Genomic DNA, 21417 nt, shown 5'->3' on the forward strand with positions numbered 1-21417 from the left:
AGATGAGACCACAAACCAAAGTTTGTCTTGCTCATTGCCTAACAAATTCTACACGCAGTGATTTTTGTGTTCTAATTTTTTCCACAAAAATCCATTCCAGTCCTAGGTCTTGCCACCAAATAAGGCTGGAAGAAAGTAATAACTGAACTGGCAGAACTTGGCACTGCAGTGGTGGTGGTTCTGATGGTGGCAGTAGTATGTTCTGTAGGACTTGGGAGAGGGATTGCTGCTAGAGGCATTTAGGATTATGTCCAGAAAACCTATTTCCATAAAATTAACAAAATGAATGTTATTTATTATTAGTTCAGTAAACGTGGGGAGAAGAGATTTGACTGTTTCTTTTCTTTAGGCAAGAATAAAGAGAAGTACCTAAAACAAGACTGTGGCTATCAGATTTCTCAAACTAAGAATTGAAGTTAGAGTAGTTGTGGCCAGCATCATCTGTAACAGCATGTTGGTGGAGTCACAGTTATGATGCAGCTGTTTTGTTCTGCTCTGGCTACCTTACATTAATGATACTTTCTTTCTGCATTATTATGTCCCTTCAGTCAATAAGAGTTATGAAGTCCTTGATCATGGTTTAATCCTTTATAATTGCATACATCATGGGACATTTTAAGGGCTAATGTATTAGATGGGCTTCGAGTAAAAATGTTAACATAGATTTAATTAAGTTTAGTGACTATGCAAATACTTTGCTTTCCTTTGCCTATCTATATAAATTCAATAAGTAAATAAAAATTAAGCATTTCCACCTGATACATTATCAAAGGTTGGTGTAATACTGGGAGGACATAATGTGAGTTCTGCAAAACAACTTCTGACGTAAGTTCCAGAAATGTTATCAAATCACTTTATGGGTTGAAAAATAGGATATTGGTATTTATTTGCATGTGAAAAACAGAGTGAGCTGGTATGCAGAAGGATTGTACTAAAGGAAGGAAACTAGGCCTACAAGCCTGTTTTAGTGTAAAGCATACTTGCAAATAAGTAAACTAGGAAAAGATTAGGAGTTTTACCACAAAAAAGTACCAAATTCTTCTCTCTTTTATAGACTTACAATCAAAGCCAATCCAACAGAAAAAATATTCTGAAAACTCTTTCTAAAAATAAAGGCCTCCATTTGTACCAGCACAGCCCACGTATGATTCCAGAAGGCCTAAACCCCAAAATGCACCGGATGTTGATTACACCTGCAGAGAGGGAGCCAGACATCTCCACATCCAGCTCAAAAGAGAAGAGAGGCCTTGCTTTGGGGCAGAAATGTTTTCTTACTTCTGCCAGTGCAGGTAAGAAGAGAGGATATCCAGTGAGTTTGAGTTCACACACACACACATACACACACACACACAAACTCTCTCACACACAAGGTACGGGAAGGTTGCCCAGTGTAACTGACTGGCAGATTTATGATCCACAAGACCTAGAATTCTTTCATATTTGGCATAATTAACAAGATTCATTGCCAAAAATGCTTTGATGGCTATTTGTTTAGATAATTTTGCAAGGGTTTTGGCAAATTCCTGGAGAATGACAGGTCATAAATATTAGCCATAGATATTAAATAAAATAGTATACCTCTTTAAGCTAGACAAGAGTGGTATGATGCTGTTGAACTAGAAGGGTGGTTGAGATGAATACCTTGGAGTGTTAAGTTTTACTTATTTCTTATGACAGTTACTTAAAACATAAGTCCCATTTTTGTGAAATGTCTCTTTAACATTTTTGCATGCCACATCTCACCTACTGAAAAATTTCAACCTTGGTCTTTTTTTACTTAAATCAATTCTTATAATTCCTTGACTTATTTAAACTGAATAAAGAAGATGATTACCATAGAGCCTTTTCTGATTTCAACCAGGGGCTCTTTCCTTATAGAGAACGTATGTGATCATAGCTGAATTACAGTATATTTTTAGCAGCATTCTAGATCTTTTTAGGCATTAAGAAGCAATTTTAGGCATTAAGAAGCATTGCTCCCTGTTTAGCTCTGTGCCAAAATTGCTTGGCATTAATATTTGTATGATGAAGAAAACATGGTGTTTGTATGTAGTTACCAGAAGTTGAGCTCAGCTTGACTGAGTCTTACTTTATCCATCTACAGGTTACGACCATTCATTCAGCAACCGTTCAAAGTTATGATGGTGCTGAATGAAGGGACTTACGACCAATCCTCCAAGTTCCAGCCATTGCAGTGCCCCCACAGTCACGTGAACAAACTTCGGCTGCCTGGCAACCAGTTGCAGCATCCCACAGCACGTAATCACCATTTGCGCCCTTCCCTGCTGGCTTCCCCCAAGCAAAGTCAATGGGACGCCAGCAAGTAAGGTCACAAATCACTGGGGTAAGTCCCCCTCCCAGCCTTTCTTTACTCGCTCGCAAGCACTGCACCCTCCTTACCCTCTGTGCTTACACATACCCCACACCCTCTTTCCATGGCCTCCCTGTGATTACACACACGCACACACATACCCCATTCCCTCTTTCCCAGGCCTTTCTGAGCTCGCATTGCACCAAGTACCTCCTCTCCTGACTCACACGCAGCCTGCACCAGGCCTCCCAAGTCGTCCTCCACCCCCCTGCAGCACCTCCACACTCCTTACCTGTGACTCCCTCCGCTTCCTGCTTAACGACCAACCAACGTGTCTAGGGTTATAACCAGGACTGCCTGGATTGCCGTTGTGAAGCGATGTGGTCACGTGACATCACACTTTACAACCACTTGGCTTAATGAGGGCAATCCTGGTCCCAATTGCAGTCGTAACTCGAGGACTACCTGTAGCCCATTTAAGAAGGCATCCAGATATCCCAGAAATGTTTCTGAGCAAGGCAAGGTAGTAATGGTAATCCTACTGTTTATGTCAATCAAAAATTTATTGCACTTGATACTGGAGACATACAAGTGGGAAAAAAATGCTTACTACGTAAATGTTTATTTTAATGCCTTTGCATATAGCAGAGGGGCTTTGTTGCCTTCCATGTATTGCTGAACTACAGCTCCCAGCAGCATCAGCCTGCATGGCCAATGAAGAGAAATCTGGGGAGTTATAACAAGTATTGATTCTGCATATGTGACATTTAGTATCTCAGTGACTCTTAAACAGATCCTGTAAAGTAGGCCAGAGCTATAAATATTTTCAAACATCATCTATGTTGTTTTCTGATCAGAAATTGTGACTGGGAGTGTCTTTGTATCTGTCCAGTGAAGAAAATAAAATGTTAGAACAACAGGAAATCAATTTTGGTTTATGTATAAATAATAGCTTATGTTTTATGCAAAAATGGAATAAAGGGATCTACGAAACAAGTAAAGAAGGCATTTAAGAGATCTCTAAGCTTTTTTGGGGGGAAAAAGCAACAGAGGAAGAAATACCACTGCATAAATATTATATAATATTTATAATAAATATAAAAATTATATAAATATAAAAATAAATAAATATAATCCTTGGAGGATGAATTATCACTCATTTCAGCAATCTCCAGTATAATAATTATATATATAATTTTGTGTGTGTGTGTGTGTGTGTATATATATATATGATTTGACATGAATGTGGATGAGTATGGCAGTATAGGACTATGTACACTTCAAAAATTATTTTGAAAAAGTAATGGAAAAGATGAGTGGAGCACATCTTTTCTTGGGCTTCCATATGAGTCTGAAAAAAGCTACAGCAGATCAAATCGTTAAATTGGTATCTTTAATCAGACTCTTAACGTAGCAGCATCTTTTTTCAGGCTCAAACCAAAGCTTAAAAAAAAGATATGCCTACTTTAATGAATAGCAGAGAGATACTGTGTTCATGTAAGGTCCAAAGCACTACTTCTGAATTATTTCAAAGCATGCACAGCCCTATATGATACCGCTTTCATTGCTCCTTAGATCTAAACGTTTCTAGGCTGAACTAGATCTATTTGTTTTCCTGGTTTTCTGTGCAAAATTTGTATCAAAACACCATTATTTAAAAGCCCTGCTTACGGCTAAATTGGCCATGAAGATAAAAGCAGCTGTTGCTTTTTGATAGTGATTTTTCACAGCTTGTAAGAAGGAAAAATGCCAAATCATGAAACAGAAAGTGTTTTGAAAGGTTTATTTAGCCTGGATGCTTATAGCAAATGGTCTGATCTCATATAATAGAACTTAGTTCATTAGCTCAGCTTGCTTCTCGTGAGTCTTCCATAGCAAACGAAAAAGCCTTGACCAACTGATACTGCTGTGCAACCAGCCAAAGACATGAAGGAGGAGAGAATATGATGGTTACAGTTCACAGTTCTTTCTCAGCAGGATCCATCATAGAGCACACCCAGTACAGTTGGATAATAATCTGACTATGGACTCTAAGTACAGTGGAGCTAAAACGTTTGTGGACACTTTTGAATTTTCAATATTTTTGCATAAATATAACTTAAAACGTGATTTGTTCTCCATACAAATCCTAAAACTAGATAAAGAGGACCCAGTTAAACAAATGAGTCAAAAATGTTATACTTGTTCATTTCTTTATTGAAGTAACTGATCAAAAGTTACATATTTGTGTGTGTGACAAAAGTTTGTGAACCTCTAGGATTATCAACTCATTTGAAGGGGAAATTAGAGTCAGTTGTTTCAATCAATGGGATGATAATTATTTAAAAAACAGAATTCTGGGTATTCACTATCAAAGTCTGATCTTCACAACACAGATATGTGGAAGTGTGTCATGGCTCCGAAAAGCAGTTTTTGATGCTCACCAGGCTGGAAAAGGTTACCAAACTATTTCCAAAAAGTTTGGACTCCACCAGTCTATTGTCAGGCAGATTGTATATAGATGGAGGCAATTCAACACCATTGTTACCCTCTCCAGGAGTGGTTGACCAACCAAGATCTCACTAAGAGCAAGATGTATAATACTCCAGGAGCTCTCAAAGAATCCCAGGGTAATGTCTAAGGCACTGAGTTATTGGCAAATGTCAGGGGTCATGAGACCACCATCAGAAGAACACTGAACAACAATGGTATGCGTGGCAGAGTTGCAAGGAGAAAGCCACTACTCTCCAACAGGAGCATTGCTGCCCATCTACAGTTTGAGAAAGATGGCATGGATAAGCCAGAAGGCTATTGGAAGAATGTTCTGTGGATGGATGAAACAGAACTTTTTGGCTTGATGAAAAGCGTTATATTTGGCGAAAGGCAAACACTGCATTCCAGCGCAAGAACCTTATCCCATCTGGGAAATGTTGGTGGAAGTATCATGGTTTGGGCCTGCTTTGCTGTCTCTTGACCAGGACAGCTTGCCATCATTGATGGCACGATGAATTCTGAATTGTAGCAGCAAATTCTACAGGAAAAGGTCAGGGTATCTGTGAACTGAGGCTCAAGAGAAAGTGGGCCATACAGCAAGACAATGACTCAAAACACACAAGTCATACAACCAAAGAATGGTTAAAGCAGAAGAAAGTTCATGTTCTGCAATGGCCAAGTCATTAATTCTGACCTTAATCCTACAGAAATGGATTAAGAAATGGAAGGACTGAGGAGGGCGGAGCTGGCGTCGCGGCGATACGGCGGGCGATCCTGGGCTCCCAGGATCGCAGCTGATATCTCCTCCCCCGGACGGTCCCGATGGACCTAAGCCGTCCCGTAGAGATGGCGAATGCAAAGGGCGCGTCCCGTGGATCTCAGGGACGCCGCAAGTCCCAGATCGATCCCAGGAGAAGCTCTTGAAGCCGGCGGAGGAGAGGCAGCCAAAAATGGCTGCGAAAGCCGGGACAGCTCCAAAGGAAGATGGAAGAGAGGGGTGTCAACTGGGTGAGATGGACTTTTACTATTCAACTATTCTTAGAGAACACCTTAAGTAACTTAAAGAGATTTTTAAAAGTGAAGAAAAGTGGATTAAGCGGCGAGATTGAACCCTATTAAAAAAAAAAAAGAAGGAGAAAATTTTTCTTTTCAACTTTCCCTTTTTAGTGGAATTGATAAGATGTTTTTCTTTTAAAAAAAAATATATTTTTAACTGGATTGGCTTTCTCTTTTTAATATTCAATAACTCTTTATTTTAAGCCTTTTTTTTTTTTTTACTAAGATTTCTTTATTGTTATAAGAAATTTATATTTTTTTGACTTTGAAATGGGGAAAGTGGAGTTAAGAGAAAGTAAATGAAAGAAAGTTGCACTGCCATCTAGAGGCTCGATTTAGTGCTTTCTTTTTTCATTGTGACGCACGCTCAAGGACTCTGTGCTTTCTAAAAAGATAGTGGGATGTGCATGTTTATACAGGTGCCATCCGTAACTATAAATAAGAAAGTGGAGTTGAAAGCGATTTTGAAAATATTAAGATGGAAAGTTTGAGCTAGTCACAAGAGCCTTGATTAGTGGCAGTAGCTCTTTTTTCTGCTAGAAGCTCTGCTTTGCTCTCTATTCCCCCCCCAGATGGATTTTTTTTTTAAAGAGGCTTAGCCTTTCTCTTCTTTTCCTTTTCTTTTTCTTTTTCCTTTTATTTTTTTTTTTTCTCCTTTTGCTTCTTTTTTTCTCTTATTTTTGGCAAGAACAAAGATAAAGAATCCTTTGACTCAATGAAGGTTTATCAAGATAACAGACTATACGAGAAACACAATGCAGAAAAAGATCTTTAAACTATTGAGGATGACTATAAAAAATTGGAAGAAGAGCTGCAGAAATTCTCAAAAAAGAAAAAGAAAAAAAGATATTAAAGCTAAAATGGACTTAATTAAACATAAACCGGGATCATTGGAAAAGGAAGAAATAGTACAAGAAATCAGAAACATTAAACAGAATTATTGTGAGGCCTATAAACTGAGAATTAAAAGGGTTAATCAACTGATAAATGAAGAGAGACAGATTTGTTCTTGGCACTGAGGGTGAGAAAAAGATTATACAGGATCATAATGGAAAATTGTACTAAGAGAATGCATAAAAAGAAGAAGTAAAACAATATTGAAAGAAACTACTGGAGATGTTTAAAGAAAAAATCAGGGGAATACAACAATGATGGAACTGACAGAAGCTTCCAAAAGCAGAATGTTCAAAAGGACATTTATTATTGCTTTCTCTTATCCAATAATATAGAAAAAGGAATGAACAGTTAGATATTTTGGGATATTGAATGAAAAGGGTGAACTCAAAATTATGCAAGCGCTGGAATAAAGTATAAATCTGAGATATATAGTTAAAAATTGTATAACATGTAGTGAAGAATCTGGTTAGAACTGTAACCTGGTTAGAACTGTAATTGATACTGTAACTGATATTGGTTAGAACTGTAACTTTTAAGAATTGGAAAAATTAAAAAGTACTTATGCAGGAGGAAGTTATTGAAAATTATGGAATGTGCAGAGATGAGTTAAACTGAGATTTGAAACTAGAGTAAGAAGATAAGTAATTTTATATGATACGGGATTTGCTTTTATTAATGATTAGATGAGAAAATATAGTAATGTAATAGATTAGGAAATTTTATAATAGAAATTTGATATTAATTATTATATATATACACATATAATAGATAGATGGAAATGTATTACTAATCCTATTGAAAGTTAAAATTTTTTTGTAATATATGATTTTATAGATTAGCTATGAATGATTAATAATTGTTAATTGATAAGTATACAAGTATATTTTGAATAGATGATATGAGAATTTAAGATTATGAAAGGGGCACCAACGAGTTTAACTGGTTGACACACGGTATAAAATGGAAGATGCTTTTTTATGCCTTTTTATGTTTTTGTTTGTTCATGTTTGTTTTGTGTTTGTTGTAAAAATAAAAAAAAAACATATAAAAAAAAAAAAAAGAAATGGAAGGACTTGAAGCGGGCAATTCATGCGAGGAAGTTCACCAACATGTCCGAGCTGAAGCTGTTCTATAAGGAGGAATGGGCTAAAATTCCTCCAAGCTGATGTGCAAGACTGATCAACAATTATTAGAACTGCAGTTAGTTATTATTAAGTTGCAATTATTGCTATCCAAGTTACTGAAAGCAAAGGTTCGCATACTTTTGCCACACCCAAATATGTAGCTTTTGCATATTTATGCAGAAATATCGAAAATTCAAAAGGGTTCAAAAGCTTCTAAGCACCACAGTACCTGAAAGAGCTTTCTGGCAAGTCATGCACTGGGCATTCAAGCAAGAGAATTTTCTTTTTACTATTTTTGTTGTAAATACCAAATCTTTCCTCTTCTTATCTCCAAATATTTGCCAGGTGCAAAACAAGCCAGTCCAACTGAAAATTGGTGTCTTACAACTGAAGAATTTGAAAGATGGGATAGACTATATAAAATTAAAGCTGGTGAAGGAATAAAAAAGCCAATTATGCCACGGAGTCACTTTGTAACATTAGAATGCAAAGATATGAGAACAGTAAGTTGAAACATTTACATATTTTGGTGTAATGTAGCCTGGCTTAAGATCATGAAAAAGTACTTAAGCCAGGAAAAAATGCCTTCAGCTGTTGTAACAGATGTGTTTTGATATAAATATATTGAAGATATACATACCTTCAAGACTTTCGTCTTTAGAAATATCCAAATATAACTTCAAATGATTAGAGAAAATGCCAGGCACTTAATGCAGCATCTAATCATTGTAAATAAAGGATCTTGTGGCCATCAGTTATATCAGACATGATATTTAAAAGATGATAATCTTCCTTTTATAATAATCTTCTATGGACTTCAGCACTTAAAATTCACAGTCAGCATGGTCACTGCTAAGAATCCTTGAACCTCCGAGTGTCTGAAATGCCCTTGTTGGGGAAAGTTGGTGTAGATACTGATCTCGAAAATGAATTAAATTACTTTACACAAGGGAGTGCTAAGGAACAAAATGCCTATAAAACCATACAGATATCCCATTGTAAATCCCTACAGTAAATATTGATGGGCGCCTAACAAATCAGCATTTTAGATGAATGCACTGCTTTTTGTGACAGGCTAATGGAAGAATTCAGAGCCACTTTATTATAGTGGTTAAGGCACCAGACTACAAACTGTGAGTTCTAGTCTCACCTTTGGCTGGTTGATGTTGGGCTAGTCATTCTCTCTCAGAAAGAAGGCAATGGCAAGCCTTTCAGAAATCTAGCCAAACTACAGGAACTAGGAATTAAGACATACCCAAAGGGACCCCCAAAAAAACACCTAATGTTGGATTTATATGAGTAATAGAAATACTATGGAATACAAGAAATGAATGCTTCAGCATTCTCAGTCTGTTAACTAGTAAATTAAAACTAGTAAAGAGATTGGTGCTAAAAATAAAATGCTTTTTTATTGTGTGAAAAAACACATTTTTCTTGTAAATAAGTTAAGATTTTCTTTATAAGCTAAGATCTTTATTTTGGATTATTCTTTTGATAAATCTGAACTGTGAGTAGTATTGGTAGCATTCTGTCTTCCTTGTGTTTTGAAATCTTAGGAGTTGGAAACTAAAGAAGTTCATGAACTGTCACTGACAGAATGGACAGTCTGGCAGAACCGGCCTTTCCCTACCTATCTGGTGGATCACTCTGATCGTTGCTTCCACTTCATTAGTGTTATGGACATGATAGAGCAAATGAGACATGAACAGGTGGGTAAACTGCTGTCATATCCTGTTTCTAAGCTCCTACATGCATTTGATTGGCCTCTCTGTGACACAGGATTCTGGAATGGACTTGATGTGCCCAAAGCATGTTACTGTTTTGTCTTATGTGCCTTTTATTCTATGTGCCTTTTATTCAAGCACAATACGCCAAGGAAGATTATGCCCTCTCTTTAAAAAGGTGTTGACAAAACCTATTAAAACATATTCTTTTGCCTGATCTCATTGCTAAGATAATGAAGCTTATAGATAGGTAGTTTTTTCACTAGCAATTAGTTTGACTTTTCAGATAATGACTCATAAAGTTACTCATTTTTCCAAGTGACTTTTAACTAGTTTGGTAGTTACGTTGTAGGTGAGAGTGGGGGAAAAGGGTTCATAAAAAAGGCAACATTTCCATTCTTTTTGCATTTCAGTGTTACCAAATCTGTAATGGAATTAGGACTTCAAGACAATGACAATAAGCAAACATAACCAAAAACAAGAAGAAATTGCAAACAGTTCTTTAAAAATGTGAACTTAGGAAAGTATCTTGAAGAAAAGAGACCTCTAATAATTTTTGTCCATGTTGTTAGAACTTTTTGTCCACAGTTATTCTTCCCTCATTGTAGAGCTGCATAAAAGCAGAAATCCAGAATATCAAATGCTTCTGATTCTCTTTTTCCATAGTAATTTTTTTCTTTTTGTAAGTAAGCTCTAGTATCCCAAAAATCCACACTTCTCAAACATAAAACATGTTTTATCTTTTGCATCAATTGGCATGATCATTTTGGATAAATAACTATCTTGACAACCCAGAATAATGTGTTTTTATTCAGATGAAATAGGATGGACTGGTATGTCTTGTCATACAAGTTCACCTCTCAGTTATTTTTATTAATCAAACACTGTGATTGGCTATACCCTAATACCAGAGCTTTGGAATCCTATAATGGACTATCCATTTTTATTATATTTCATTTTGCCAATGTTCTGATTTTTTAGTTAAGTTCTATAATTCAAGGTTGCCTCAGTTTTTAGACTCTTTGTAAATCACGTGGTCTTAGCACACAGCTTCTAGAACTCTGCATAAAGTTGGAGATGCACTTCCGTTTCCCCTCAGCTAAGAAGCTTGTGCCCACGGGGAAACTGTTAGTGGGGAAAAAAAGGATGAACTTCCTGCCTGGTCATTTCATGATGCTTAGGAAGAACAGTCATGGTTAGAACATAGTTTACTTTCTCTCTGGAAATGTTTAAGATGACTTCTAGTTGTTAAATCAGGCACAATCTTGTAAAAAAAAAAAAAAGGTTGTGCAGTCTTTCAGGTTTAATCTCCAAAAGGTGCTCCAGAATGTGCAGGAGCATGGATGTGGTACCTGTCCCCATATAGTAGTTATTACTATTGCAGCAGCAATCATAAAAATAACCCAAAAAGAATAGCCCCAAATAGGAGAATCTTTTGGTTTGTGACTATTTTTTTTCCTTTTAGTCAGTGTTCCTGTTCCAGGACAGATCCAACAATGTTGAGTCTGAATCTCCAGTTTATAAACAAAGGTAACAGCAGAAGTGCTGTCAGTGACATGTGGGCAAATCCTAACTTTTTGAGGCTAAATGGGTTTCATAATTAACAGCAGATGAAATAAGCACTGGGCCTTGTCAAGGATTTATTGCTGGAAGCATAGTGAAAATTATCATTTAGCCAGTAGAACCATCTTAGCTTTAAACAAAATCCTCCTGAAATTAAAGGCTATTTATCTTGAAGATTAACTTTGGAAGTAACATACCTCCAAACAGCAGTTGCAAGGCAACAGTGGCAGTTTTCTGCTTGTCAGCACCATAAAGGCAAATGGCTAGCTACTGAGAGAAACAAAACACAGGGCTAAGACAGGCCTTGGTCTGGGCAAGTCTTTTTATGGAATATTCAATAGGGGTATCCCACATGTGCAAAATTAAGTGCTAATAAATGCTAATAAGAACCTTGATCCTGGCTAGGTTGAGATATTTTGTTTCTTCAGTATATTGTAATGTATGATAACAACGGTCCCTCTAGGATTACATGAAGTTCACTAACACATCCATTAAAATGTGGCTTCATTTCACCCAATGCCAGCATTGGAAGTTTATGAAGATGGGTTCATTAAGTCATTAGCAGTTCTTTTATCAAACTAGAGTGGGGATGTCAAGTACCTTAAGATTTTGTCCTGTGACTGGTACTCCTCAACAATTTTAATGATAACTTGGGGAAGAACACTTATAAAATTTACAGTTCATTACAAACTTGAAGAAATACCTATTGCTTTAGTAAGCAGAGTTAGGTTACAGAAGTACACTGAAAGTAATACTGTAGAATGAAATTTAGTAGAGTTATTAAAGGCAAACTTATTAATGCAAAATAAATCTAGAAATATGGCATGGCATGGGATATCTGGCTTGAGAAGGTATGAAAATCCATGTATGTAGGAATTGTAGCTGAACCCAATGTAAGGAGTTTCCAAAAAAGGCAAATACAGTTTTTGACTGCATCAATAGAAGTGTTGAGTTTCCAAATCAGAGAACTAATAGTTCACTGCATTAGTCAGACTTGACCTCATGTATTGTGTCCAGGGCACCATGCTTTAGGAAGAATTCAGACAAATTGGAACAGATAAAAAGGTCAGTGAGAATGATCAAGGGATTAGAACTAAGTCTTATGAGAGACTGAGGGAACTGGGTATAGGTAGCCTTGTGAAGAGTCTGAGAGGGGATATGATAACTCTTCCAGTGCATGTAAGAGTGTCAACTCAGAGGATGACATCTCTGTTTTCTGTTATCCCCAAGTGAAGGTCATAGAATTATATATAGTTGTAGGGGGCAGCTCCCAGCTGAATGTTAGGAAAAACCTAAGAGCAGTTTTGACAGTGGAACTAATTACTTTGAGGGACAGTGAGCTCCTCTTCACTGGATGTATTGAAGTACAAGCTGGACAGGTATCTGACAGAATTCCTTAATATGGATTCCTGTACAGTAATGAGAAGAGAGTTGGATGGTCAGTACACCCCCTCCCAAAGTTCTTTTTCTGTGATTCTCTAAGCCTTAGGCACACATTTCACTGGGCATTTTGTATAGCATCCCTGAAGATGAATGGTGAATTATACTCCTGTTCTAATGTGTCTTGCAGTATGTTGTACCTTTGATTTCCAGTTCCCTGTTCTCATGCTCCCATACTTCTTTGATTTAAACCTTGATCATGCAGAATGTCAGGACCTCATCTGATTATACCTCCAGCAGCTCAGATGAATACATACTATGTAGATAATTAGAGATAACTTTTGATTTTGCACATGTACATACACTGCCTTTCATTGTGAGTCATTCACTGTGTGGTTCATACATTGCAATTCATTCATTGTGATTCACTCAGGGAATATATATAGTTAATTCAGTAATGGAAATTAAACTATCAGGAGCAGAGCAGCTTTCCATTTTCTAGCAAACACACGTTCCATTGATGACTAATTAAAATCATCATCATTATTTAAATGCTCAGCATTAGAACAGGCAGCAAAAGCTCTTAAATAATTTGCAAGCTGATGGAGGGGGTTGTGATTTTTTACATAATCTGTTTTTTAATCCATTTTTTAAAAATAAGCATGAGTCTTTCTAAAATACTTTTGTTAATCAAGTACTGCAGTCCAAAAATGTGTAGGTATGATTTTGCCATGGAACTTTAAATTGTTACCTGCATATCTAAGAAAATAAAACTGCACTTGGCAATCCAAGTCAGCAGGTGGCAACACCTGGCTGGCTTTACCTGGGCTCAGAAACTAAGCAGGTTTGAGCCTGGTTAGTAGCTGGATGGGAGACTGCCATGGAATTTCAGAACTGGAGGCTAGATTAAGGAAAGAGAGAGAAAGAGGAAGGCAGGAAGGAGGGAGGAAGGGAAGGGAAAATAGCTAATTGTTTTCTTTGCAACAGCATAGAAATAGTTTGCTATTTTCTCCTTTCTTTCTTTCTCTGGATATGTCTGCTTAGTAATCTGGAGTCAAAATGAACTTGATGGAGTCTTTTCATTCCTTACTATACTCTTTATAGAGCATTTAGTGAGACATTCTGGATGATGATGATGATGTATATGTATATGCCATCCGACTCCCTGCGACTGTGGGATCATGCTACTGAAAGTGAAATTTAAGTACTCTACCTTTCCCTACCAGAGGATTGCTTTTTTATAACCTTTTCAGATTTGTTTGTTTCTGTAAAAAGGTTATGTGCGTTTAGCAGCCCAAAATTATAGAAAAGTTCTTCTTGATGTGGATTACATATTAAGAGCTGAAAGTATGCATATGAGAATGTGGTAATAATATTTTTTTTTAATTAATTTCATCTAGTTTTAACAACTCAGTTATCTTCTGAGATCTGGGAATAGAACAGCCTCTCCCTCTCTTTCTTATTCACCCAATCATACTAAGGGTTCTGTTCCATTTCTGTTTTCCTGGCAACAAGTTTGATTGCATACAGTGGGACTTATTTAACCACCAGCAGCCTGGTTCCATTCTTGTTCAAGTGGAGGTTGTTCCATTTTTACAGGTCATATCATCCTAGAAATTTACCCCAGTGACTAACAAAAGTAAGCATCTTCTCCTTGTGCACTCTTTCATCCATGTATTTGTCTTTGCATCCCTTTCACATAGAACAAATAGCATATCAGAAAAAGCTACCTTGGAAATCCTGGTTTTCATCATCCTTATTAGCAACCTATATTTGGCTTCCAAACCTGATGCTTATGTTTCTCAAAGTCATTGTTGTAGAGACAATGATTCCATATCAGCACGGTCTTCAAAAGAATCTAGATATTGTACAATATTTACAGGCTTCATATCAGGCAGGCAACTCATCAGACAAATCTGCTGCATCCTGTCACAAAACTGTGTTTCTAATAAATTTCAGGAGAGTCTGTCCTTCGGAACAGTTTTTTTTTAAATAATAATTGTACTGTTTCCTCAAAGCCTTATTCTCCTTGACTGCATAGTAAGTAGTATCCTAACTGTTAGGTGCACATTCTATTTGTGGGTTATCTGCAAATCCAACTGCATTTCTTGGCTTTGTCAGGAAGTGACCATGGCTTCAAAGAAATGGACATTTTCTAAAACTCAAGAGGTTACTACCAAGCTCACCTTCTGTCCAACAGATAGCTGCATTTGGATTGCCCTCACACACTTGCTGATGTTTTCTGTATTGATACTAGATATATTATTATCATCCTGAATCAAACCACGTCAGGATGAAAGCCTTTTCTTTGAAGGTTATGGACCATAATCTAGAACCTGGGTTTCCTGCTCCTGGACAACCACCTTAAGCATTAATTACACTACACTGGCTCTCTGATGCTATAGTATTTATTATTTAATAAATAATAAATATATCCAGAAGCTAAGCTAATATGCAAAGTAACTATTTGACTATTGGCTTTTTTACTTTCCTCCTAAATTTGCATGGGTACTTAACTTACATACGTGCTTAACTTTCTATTAACTTGCCTTTAGGACTCCTCAGTGTCATTGAGTTGCCCTCTGCTGTACTTAATAGCTCTGGCTGGCTTCCCTTAATTTCTGCAGTCAGACAAGAAGACCTTACATTAGAAGAATAATGTATATGCACCTTGACTATTAGACTACATTAGAGTCCAGTGAATAGGAATCCAGATCTCTTTGAGTAAAAATCTTGTTTGTTGATTAGCTTTGATGCAGAGCCACCTGCAGTGAACATTTTCCTACAGTTTTTGAATTGGAATCTGAGATTATCACATTTGCAACTTGCTCGATAGAAATAATATCTCAGTGTTTGGTGACAGAGGGGCTCATATCCATAATACGGGTGCAACCTCTGAATAGTCCTTCTCTGGTATGCTGTCATATTCAACAAGACATGAAATCCTTGAAGAGCTACCATTGCTCATCCTAGGTTGTAACTAGAATCACAAGATTAGAGCTAGAATTGGAAGAGGCCATTTAAGGTTTAGTTTCCACAATCTCCCCATTTCCCCACGTTGAAAAATAGAAAGTTTCTCTCTTCCAGTTATTACTGATTCTTCAGGATTCCTCAAAGATGATGGAAGCTAGGGAAGACCTATAGCAAGTTCTTTAAGTATTCTAGACTTCAATTCATCTGACTTTGGAATTTGAGCTCATCCAAGGTCAGTGTTTACATTAAACACAACTTGTAGTTGTGCTCTTTTAACCTTTCAAAGAACAACTTTTGTTCTTAATTGTCCAGTGGAATGCTACTGTCTTCTTGGAGAAAACTGGCCCACATTAAGAAGGGAAGAGTCATGCCCTTATTTTGTATTTATTAGCCTTTTGCTATTTTCAGTGAGTGCTTGATAAGTAGATTTTTTAAAGAAATATCAGAGGAAACCTTTTTTGTTATTCTTAGCATCCTTTGTGAACCTAAGCTTGTTCTGACCTTTTTAATATGATTTCTAAACTAAACTATTCTTTAGTGATCTGCTTATTTTTCGTATCCAACATGTGTTTTTTTTTTTTAGCTCTTCTCTAAGCTTTCAACAAGCATTTCCCCCTCATTAGAAATCTTTGTAATTTTGATTTTAGTACCTCCTTTTTTTAGAATTCATTTTCTCATTAGATTCACTTGCCACGGAATCTTACTTATTATTGTTCTGAATGTATTAAAATGTGTTTTCTTGAAGTTTGTAATATGCATATGACTATACTCATCTTTATTTTTTATTTAAAATCAATAATGTTAGCATTACATAGAATATGATAATATATTATTATAAATATTATTGCTACTTAACTTTTTCAGTTAAGTCCTCCCTGTTGTTTAATATTAAATCAGGAATATCTGATCCATTTGAATCTTCTTCCATCTTCTGAAACAAAAAGTTGTGAGTAACACAAATTTGGAGTTTTCCTGAAGGACCATTCTGGGCAAAAGTTATCTCCCAACAGTTGATATTCTTAAAGTCCCCCATTGCTACTGTTTCTTGCGTCTTTGAAATCTCTGCAATTAACTTTTGGAAAATTTTATCCTTGGCTGGTAGCCAATAGTAGACATCAATAACAACATTGCCTTTATTCCTTCTTCCAATTCTATTAACCACTTACTTTATTCCACCCAAATTTCAATTTATTTTAAAGCCACCAATTGATTCCCTTAGATTTCTATGTAGTTGTGAATATTTTTGCCAGCTTGAGTATCTTTTGTGCAAAAAAAGAGTATAAATTGAATAATAACTATTAATTTTACTAATGTAACATATGATGTAACTCCTCCCTTTCTATTCAGACTTGTAACATTCAAAAAGAAGAAGCAAATCATTGTGCTGAAGTTGACAGCATTGGCCTTGAATTTCAAATTAATTACCTGAAATGGTAGTGGGCTCGTTGAGTGAACTTGGGTATATTCTTCCTCTTTTCTATCAATTTCCATTCTGTAAAATAACAGCAATGTAGTGAATACAAATGATGCAAAAGTAAAGATTGTAACTGTGTAAACTTCAAAAATAAAGAGTCTTTTTCTTTATTACCTTAACTAGGGAGAATGCGCCTATGAGCTGGAAATTCAACCTTATTTTCATTTGGAAGATGTTCATGCATCAAATGTTCAGATCAGCAAAAGGTGTGATACTGTGGCTCTTGAAAAACTATCGTGTGGAAAAAAAGCAGCAGCTATAGCAAAAGGAGAATATTCCTTACAGGAGTTTGATGCAGAATGTATGTTGCTCTTTAAAGTGGCCAGTTTTAAATCTGTGAGAATACCTCAAGTGATTGGTGTAGAAACTGCAGATCATGCTAAAAAGGATGACAGTTTTTCAGATTGCTTTTCAACAAGCATATCACCATTTCTTGAAGCTACAGGGCATAGAAGTTTGGCAGATGAGAATCAAGAAAATATGGATGCAACCACCAACACAAATATTCAGGGAAGCACTCGTGTTAATTCTGAAAAGGCCGTAACAAAAATAATTCAGCCTGTCTCCGAAAATTGTATACAGAATGGACAATGTGTGGATTCTGGCTATGATTGCTTTGCAGATGATTCATCTCTTTCAACTTTATTTTATCTACCAGTGCCAGAGATTGATTTGTTTGGGTTTTCTGAAACAAATGCTGATGAGGACCTTTCTTGGGGAAAAGACATCCAGATAAATGTAGCAAGACTCCTGTCACAGTCCCCGCCATCTCTGAATGAATGCTTTGCTTCTGAGGAAAAGAGGGTGGATGAAGGCCTGGAGTTTGATTCATTGCCGCAATATGTTTCCAGTAGGCCTAAAGACAATATTCTTCCAGAAAAAAATGTATGTTTCAAGAATGTATCTATTTCACCTCAGAACACCTGTGAACTCTTAAGTACCCATAAACTACATTCAGTGGATACCTATCATTTGGAAACAAATAATATTCCAGATACTTTCATTAGCAATGTAAATGAACTTAGCTGGGCTGACATTTTTGAAGACAAAATTGAAGAACAGAATGGAATTCAAGAGAGAAAACTGTCAATAGTAAATTGTAGTCCAATGATGAATTCTTTGGAAAGGGATAGTGGTAAAAGCTATGAAAAAATGTGCAAACGATCTGGAAGAAATGTAAGCCCTGATGAAGATTGTTCTATACACTTATTGGGAAATCACTGTGCAAAGAGTAGCCATCCTCCAGCTGAAAAAACGGGGATGCCTTCAGAATTACCTGGCTTGTGTAGTCAAGCCAATATGCAGAGTAACAAAGCAAGAAACTTTGAATGGCATTTTTCTGACAAACTTGTTTCTGTTTGCAATACAGATCCCATAACATCATTGATACCGCATAGAGATAAAGCAGTGGAAGTCTCTGGTGATCTTGATCATGGAAGCAAAGCAAACCCCCATGATTATGAGCAGCTGTATAATGCTTCTCAGGATTTGTTCTCTGTTAACTTTGATCTTGGATTTTCTTTTCAAGAATCAGAAGATGAGACCGTAGAGCAAAAGAACTCCATGAAGAATAGGGGGAGCCCTGTAACTGGTCAATCCAATAGGGTTGAAGCCTCTCTTTCAAATAGTAGCTTGGTAAAGAAATATCCTAGTAATGAATGTTTTAATGTGACTAAATCTTCTACACCATTAAACTTGCAAAACAAGAATTCTGGTCTAGCAGTGATTGAACATGCTATTTCCTTGGGATCCCCTTTGACACCAGCAAGACAGAGATTTTATCGGTCACCAAACTATGTAGAAACTCTGTGTTCCACACCAACACGTGGACAGATGATACATATTAGAAATTCTAGAAATAATCCAGGAAGCTCACAGAGGAGACTTTCAAGGAAAGCAAACACCAGTATAGTTAAAGTCTTGGCAAAATCATCTTTTGGAGTAGAGGATCTCCCATCCCATGAACCTGGTAAGAGCAAAAATGAAAACCTAAATTATTCTAGCAGGCTTTCTGCTGAAGTTAAGATTTCAGATGCAAGAATGTATGTGTAAGAAAAATGATGCAACTATATCTGAGTAACTACACTCTTTAGGAGGTATAAAGAAACTGGTGACTGAGAGCCTGTCTTTTGTGATATTGAATGGTTCTCACTACTTCATTCTGTTTTCAGCTCAGCATCTGCCTAACCTTTTAGAAGTGAAGTTAAAGATCAGCTTGCAGTAAATGTAACCATTATGTGATAAACCTGTAAATAATCCTTGGCCCTGAATTTGTTTCTTTGTTTCACTAATAGATTCTCTCTCACATATTAGTAATAATTGTTCACATATAAAAATAACTCCCAGGTTTTCTGAGGCTAGATCAGTGATTTGGGTATCTCTGTATCATTGGTAGGAGACAATCATATATAATTTGCTCCCACATTTTAACTAAAATTAGGTAACTTATTTATGTTTTGCTTTTCAAGAAAAGAGAATATGTTCTAAATAGCAATATGCAAAACAGAAGTAAGATAAACAAAACATTACATAAAATGAATGAACATGGCTACCACACAACATGCAGCCCTTTAATGATATCACATTTGTCTCTCCATACAGCAGTTTTTCTGAAGTTCAATAGGGCTCCTAAGATGCTGTGCTCTTAAAAAGGCAGTGCTCCAAGCAGTGTACGTCAAACTACTTAAACATGAATTGGAGTATGTTAAAATAAAAGGGGTGTGTGGAGTGGAGGTGCTTTGACGTGTGCTTTGTCAACACACCAAAATTGGCCAACCACTTTGGGTGGCCCACTTGCCTTGTTGGTTGGAATGAGGTGGCACAAACCGTTGTGCTCCATTTGGAAATGAGGCCAGTCCACTTTGTCAGAGCACTTTTAGAAGGTGTTTGAGCATAGCTTTGAGAGGAAACGCCACTTCGAAGCTCTTCATGCCCCTAGAGAATAATTTCTAGAACTTTTAAGTTGATTCCCTGTTACATTAACTAAAATAATCCTGATTTCAAATGGTGCATCTTTTTTGTGTCAGAATATATAAGATCCCTATATATGCTACTGCCGATTTCCTGACTTTACAGTTGCAGGTTTGTACATTTAAATGCACACACAAGCATTTGCAGGTAAAAGAATGATTCTTGGAAATATTTTAAAGCTGTCCTAACCAAGGTTTGATTTGCTGCTTTGAAATATTATATCAAACTGAGCTCTTGGTATATTTCTTATTTCCTCCTCAAAATAAAGAATAGTGCACTTGATTAGGGAAGCTAGATGAGAAACAAAATACAGAAACTTAGCTAGTTGGATATGCTTTTTTGTGCTAGAAAGCTTATTTGTATGGACAGCAGTCATGTCCAGGTCCAATAAGTGAAGCTGGTTTACTACTGTTTTCCCGTCTCTTTTATTTTGTTCTCCTGATGGGAAATACTGTTTAAACTTCTCTAGGCTGGAGTTTGCATTGTTAGAGAATCCTGGCAAACACAAAATTGCCTTACTTATTTTTAAAAGTTGAAATGTATATTTTCTGTCTAACCATCAAGTACATTGCATGGGGGGAAATTCAGTTTCTTATTATTACTTCTTCACTGTAGGGGACAGCAGTGAAGGTGAAGAATTTTCTTCTCTCAAGAAAAAAAAGAGAAAAAGAAACATTTTGAGAACTCCAGATGTGAGTCATTTAGCAACAATTAAGCAGTTTTAAGTAAATAAAACATTCCTCTTTGGGACTTCTAAATACATGTTCATTCATCTGTTCTTTCTTAGATTAGTGACTGTGACTTTGAATCACCAATTCATGCTATCAAGAAACGGAAGCGTCCACTCATTGTAGTAAGTTTCTTCTCTGAATAGTGTAGAAAGAATGTGCCTAAAACATATTGCTCAACTTGGCTTGAATAGTCATATTTAAATAAAGTAAAATTTTATGTTGTCCATCAGCATGGCAGGATTGCTTAGTTTGCTAACATAGGAGAATAATTTATTTTTAATATAGGTTTTTAATATAAAAGGTCTGGAAATGCTCAAATGAGAGCCAATTTGGTATAGTGGTTAAAGTCAGTAGACTAGAAGCCAGGAGACTGGGAGTTCTAGTCCTGCCTTAGGCACAAAGCCAGTCATTCTCTCTCAGCCCTAAGAAGAACGGAAACCATTTCCAAAATGTTGCCACGAAAACCACATGGATGTGTCCAGGCAGTTGCCAAGATTCAAGACTGACCTGAAGGCATTTCCCGTCTCCCCGCCCCCTCAATCATATATCTGTCTACTATAAAAGTAAAATAATTTTTTACTTACAATGTAGGAAGATTGAAAGCTATTTTATATCAAATCAGACAATTGGTCTAAATAGCTCATTATTATACACACTGACTAGTGATGTTAGCTTGTTTCAGCAAAAACAGCAATCTTATTTTTCAAGTTTAATAAATTTATTATGGCGTAAGTTTATTTTT

The 21417-nt window shown here is 36.4% G+C and overlaps 1 protein-coding gene across 2 annotated transcripts in view; it reads left to right on the forward strand.

Moving 5' to 3' along the window:
- FANCM (FA complementation group M) overlaps positions 1-21417 on the forward strand; it is a 52582-nt gene that overhangs the window by 19594 nt on the left and 11571 nt on the right. For both annotated transcript variants that reach the window (XM_088149608.1, XM_088149607.1), the window contains exons 11-16: positions 1055-1289; positions 8206-8363; positions 9417-9569; positions 17098-18943; positions 20560-20636; positions 20732-20797. In XM_088149608.1, coding sequence (XP_088005734.1) covers positions 1055-1289; positions 8206-8363; positions 9417-9569; positions 17098-18943; positions 20560-20636; positions 20732-20797 — 2535 coding nt within the window. The remainder of the gene's footprint in view (positions 1-1054; positions 1290-8205; positions 8364-9416; positions 9570-17097; positions 18944-20559; positions 20637-20731; positions 20798-21417) is intronic.

This window comes from Python bivittatus, unplaced genomic scaffold, assembly GCF_059951505.1.
Source record: "Python bivittatus isolate LINGU-HERP-01145 unplaced genomic scaffold, Pbiv_v1 ctg000580_np1212, whole genome shotgun sequence".
Lineage (NCBI taxonomy): Eukaryota > Metazoa > Chordata > Lepidosauria > Squamata > Pythonidae > Python > Python bivittatus.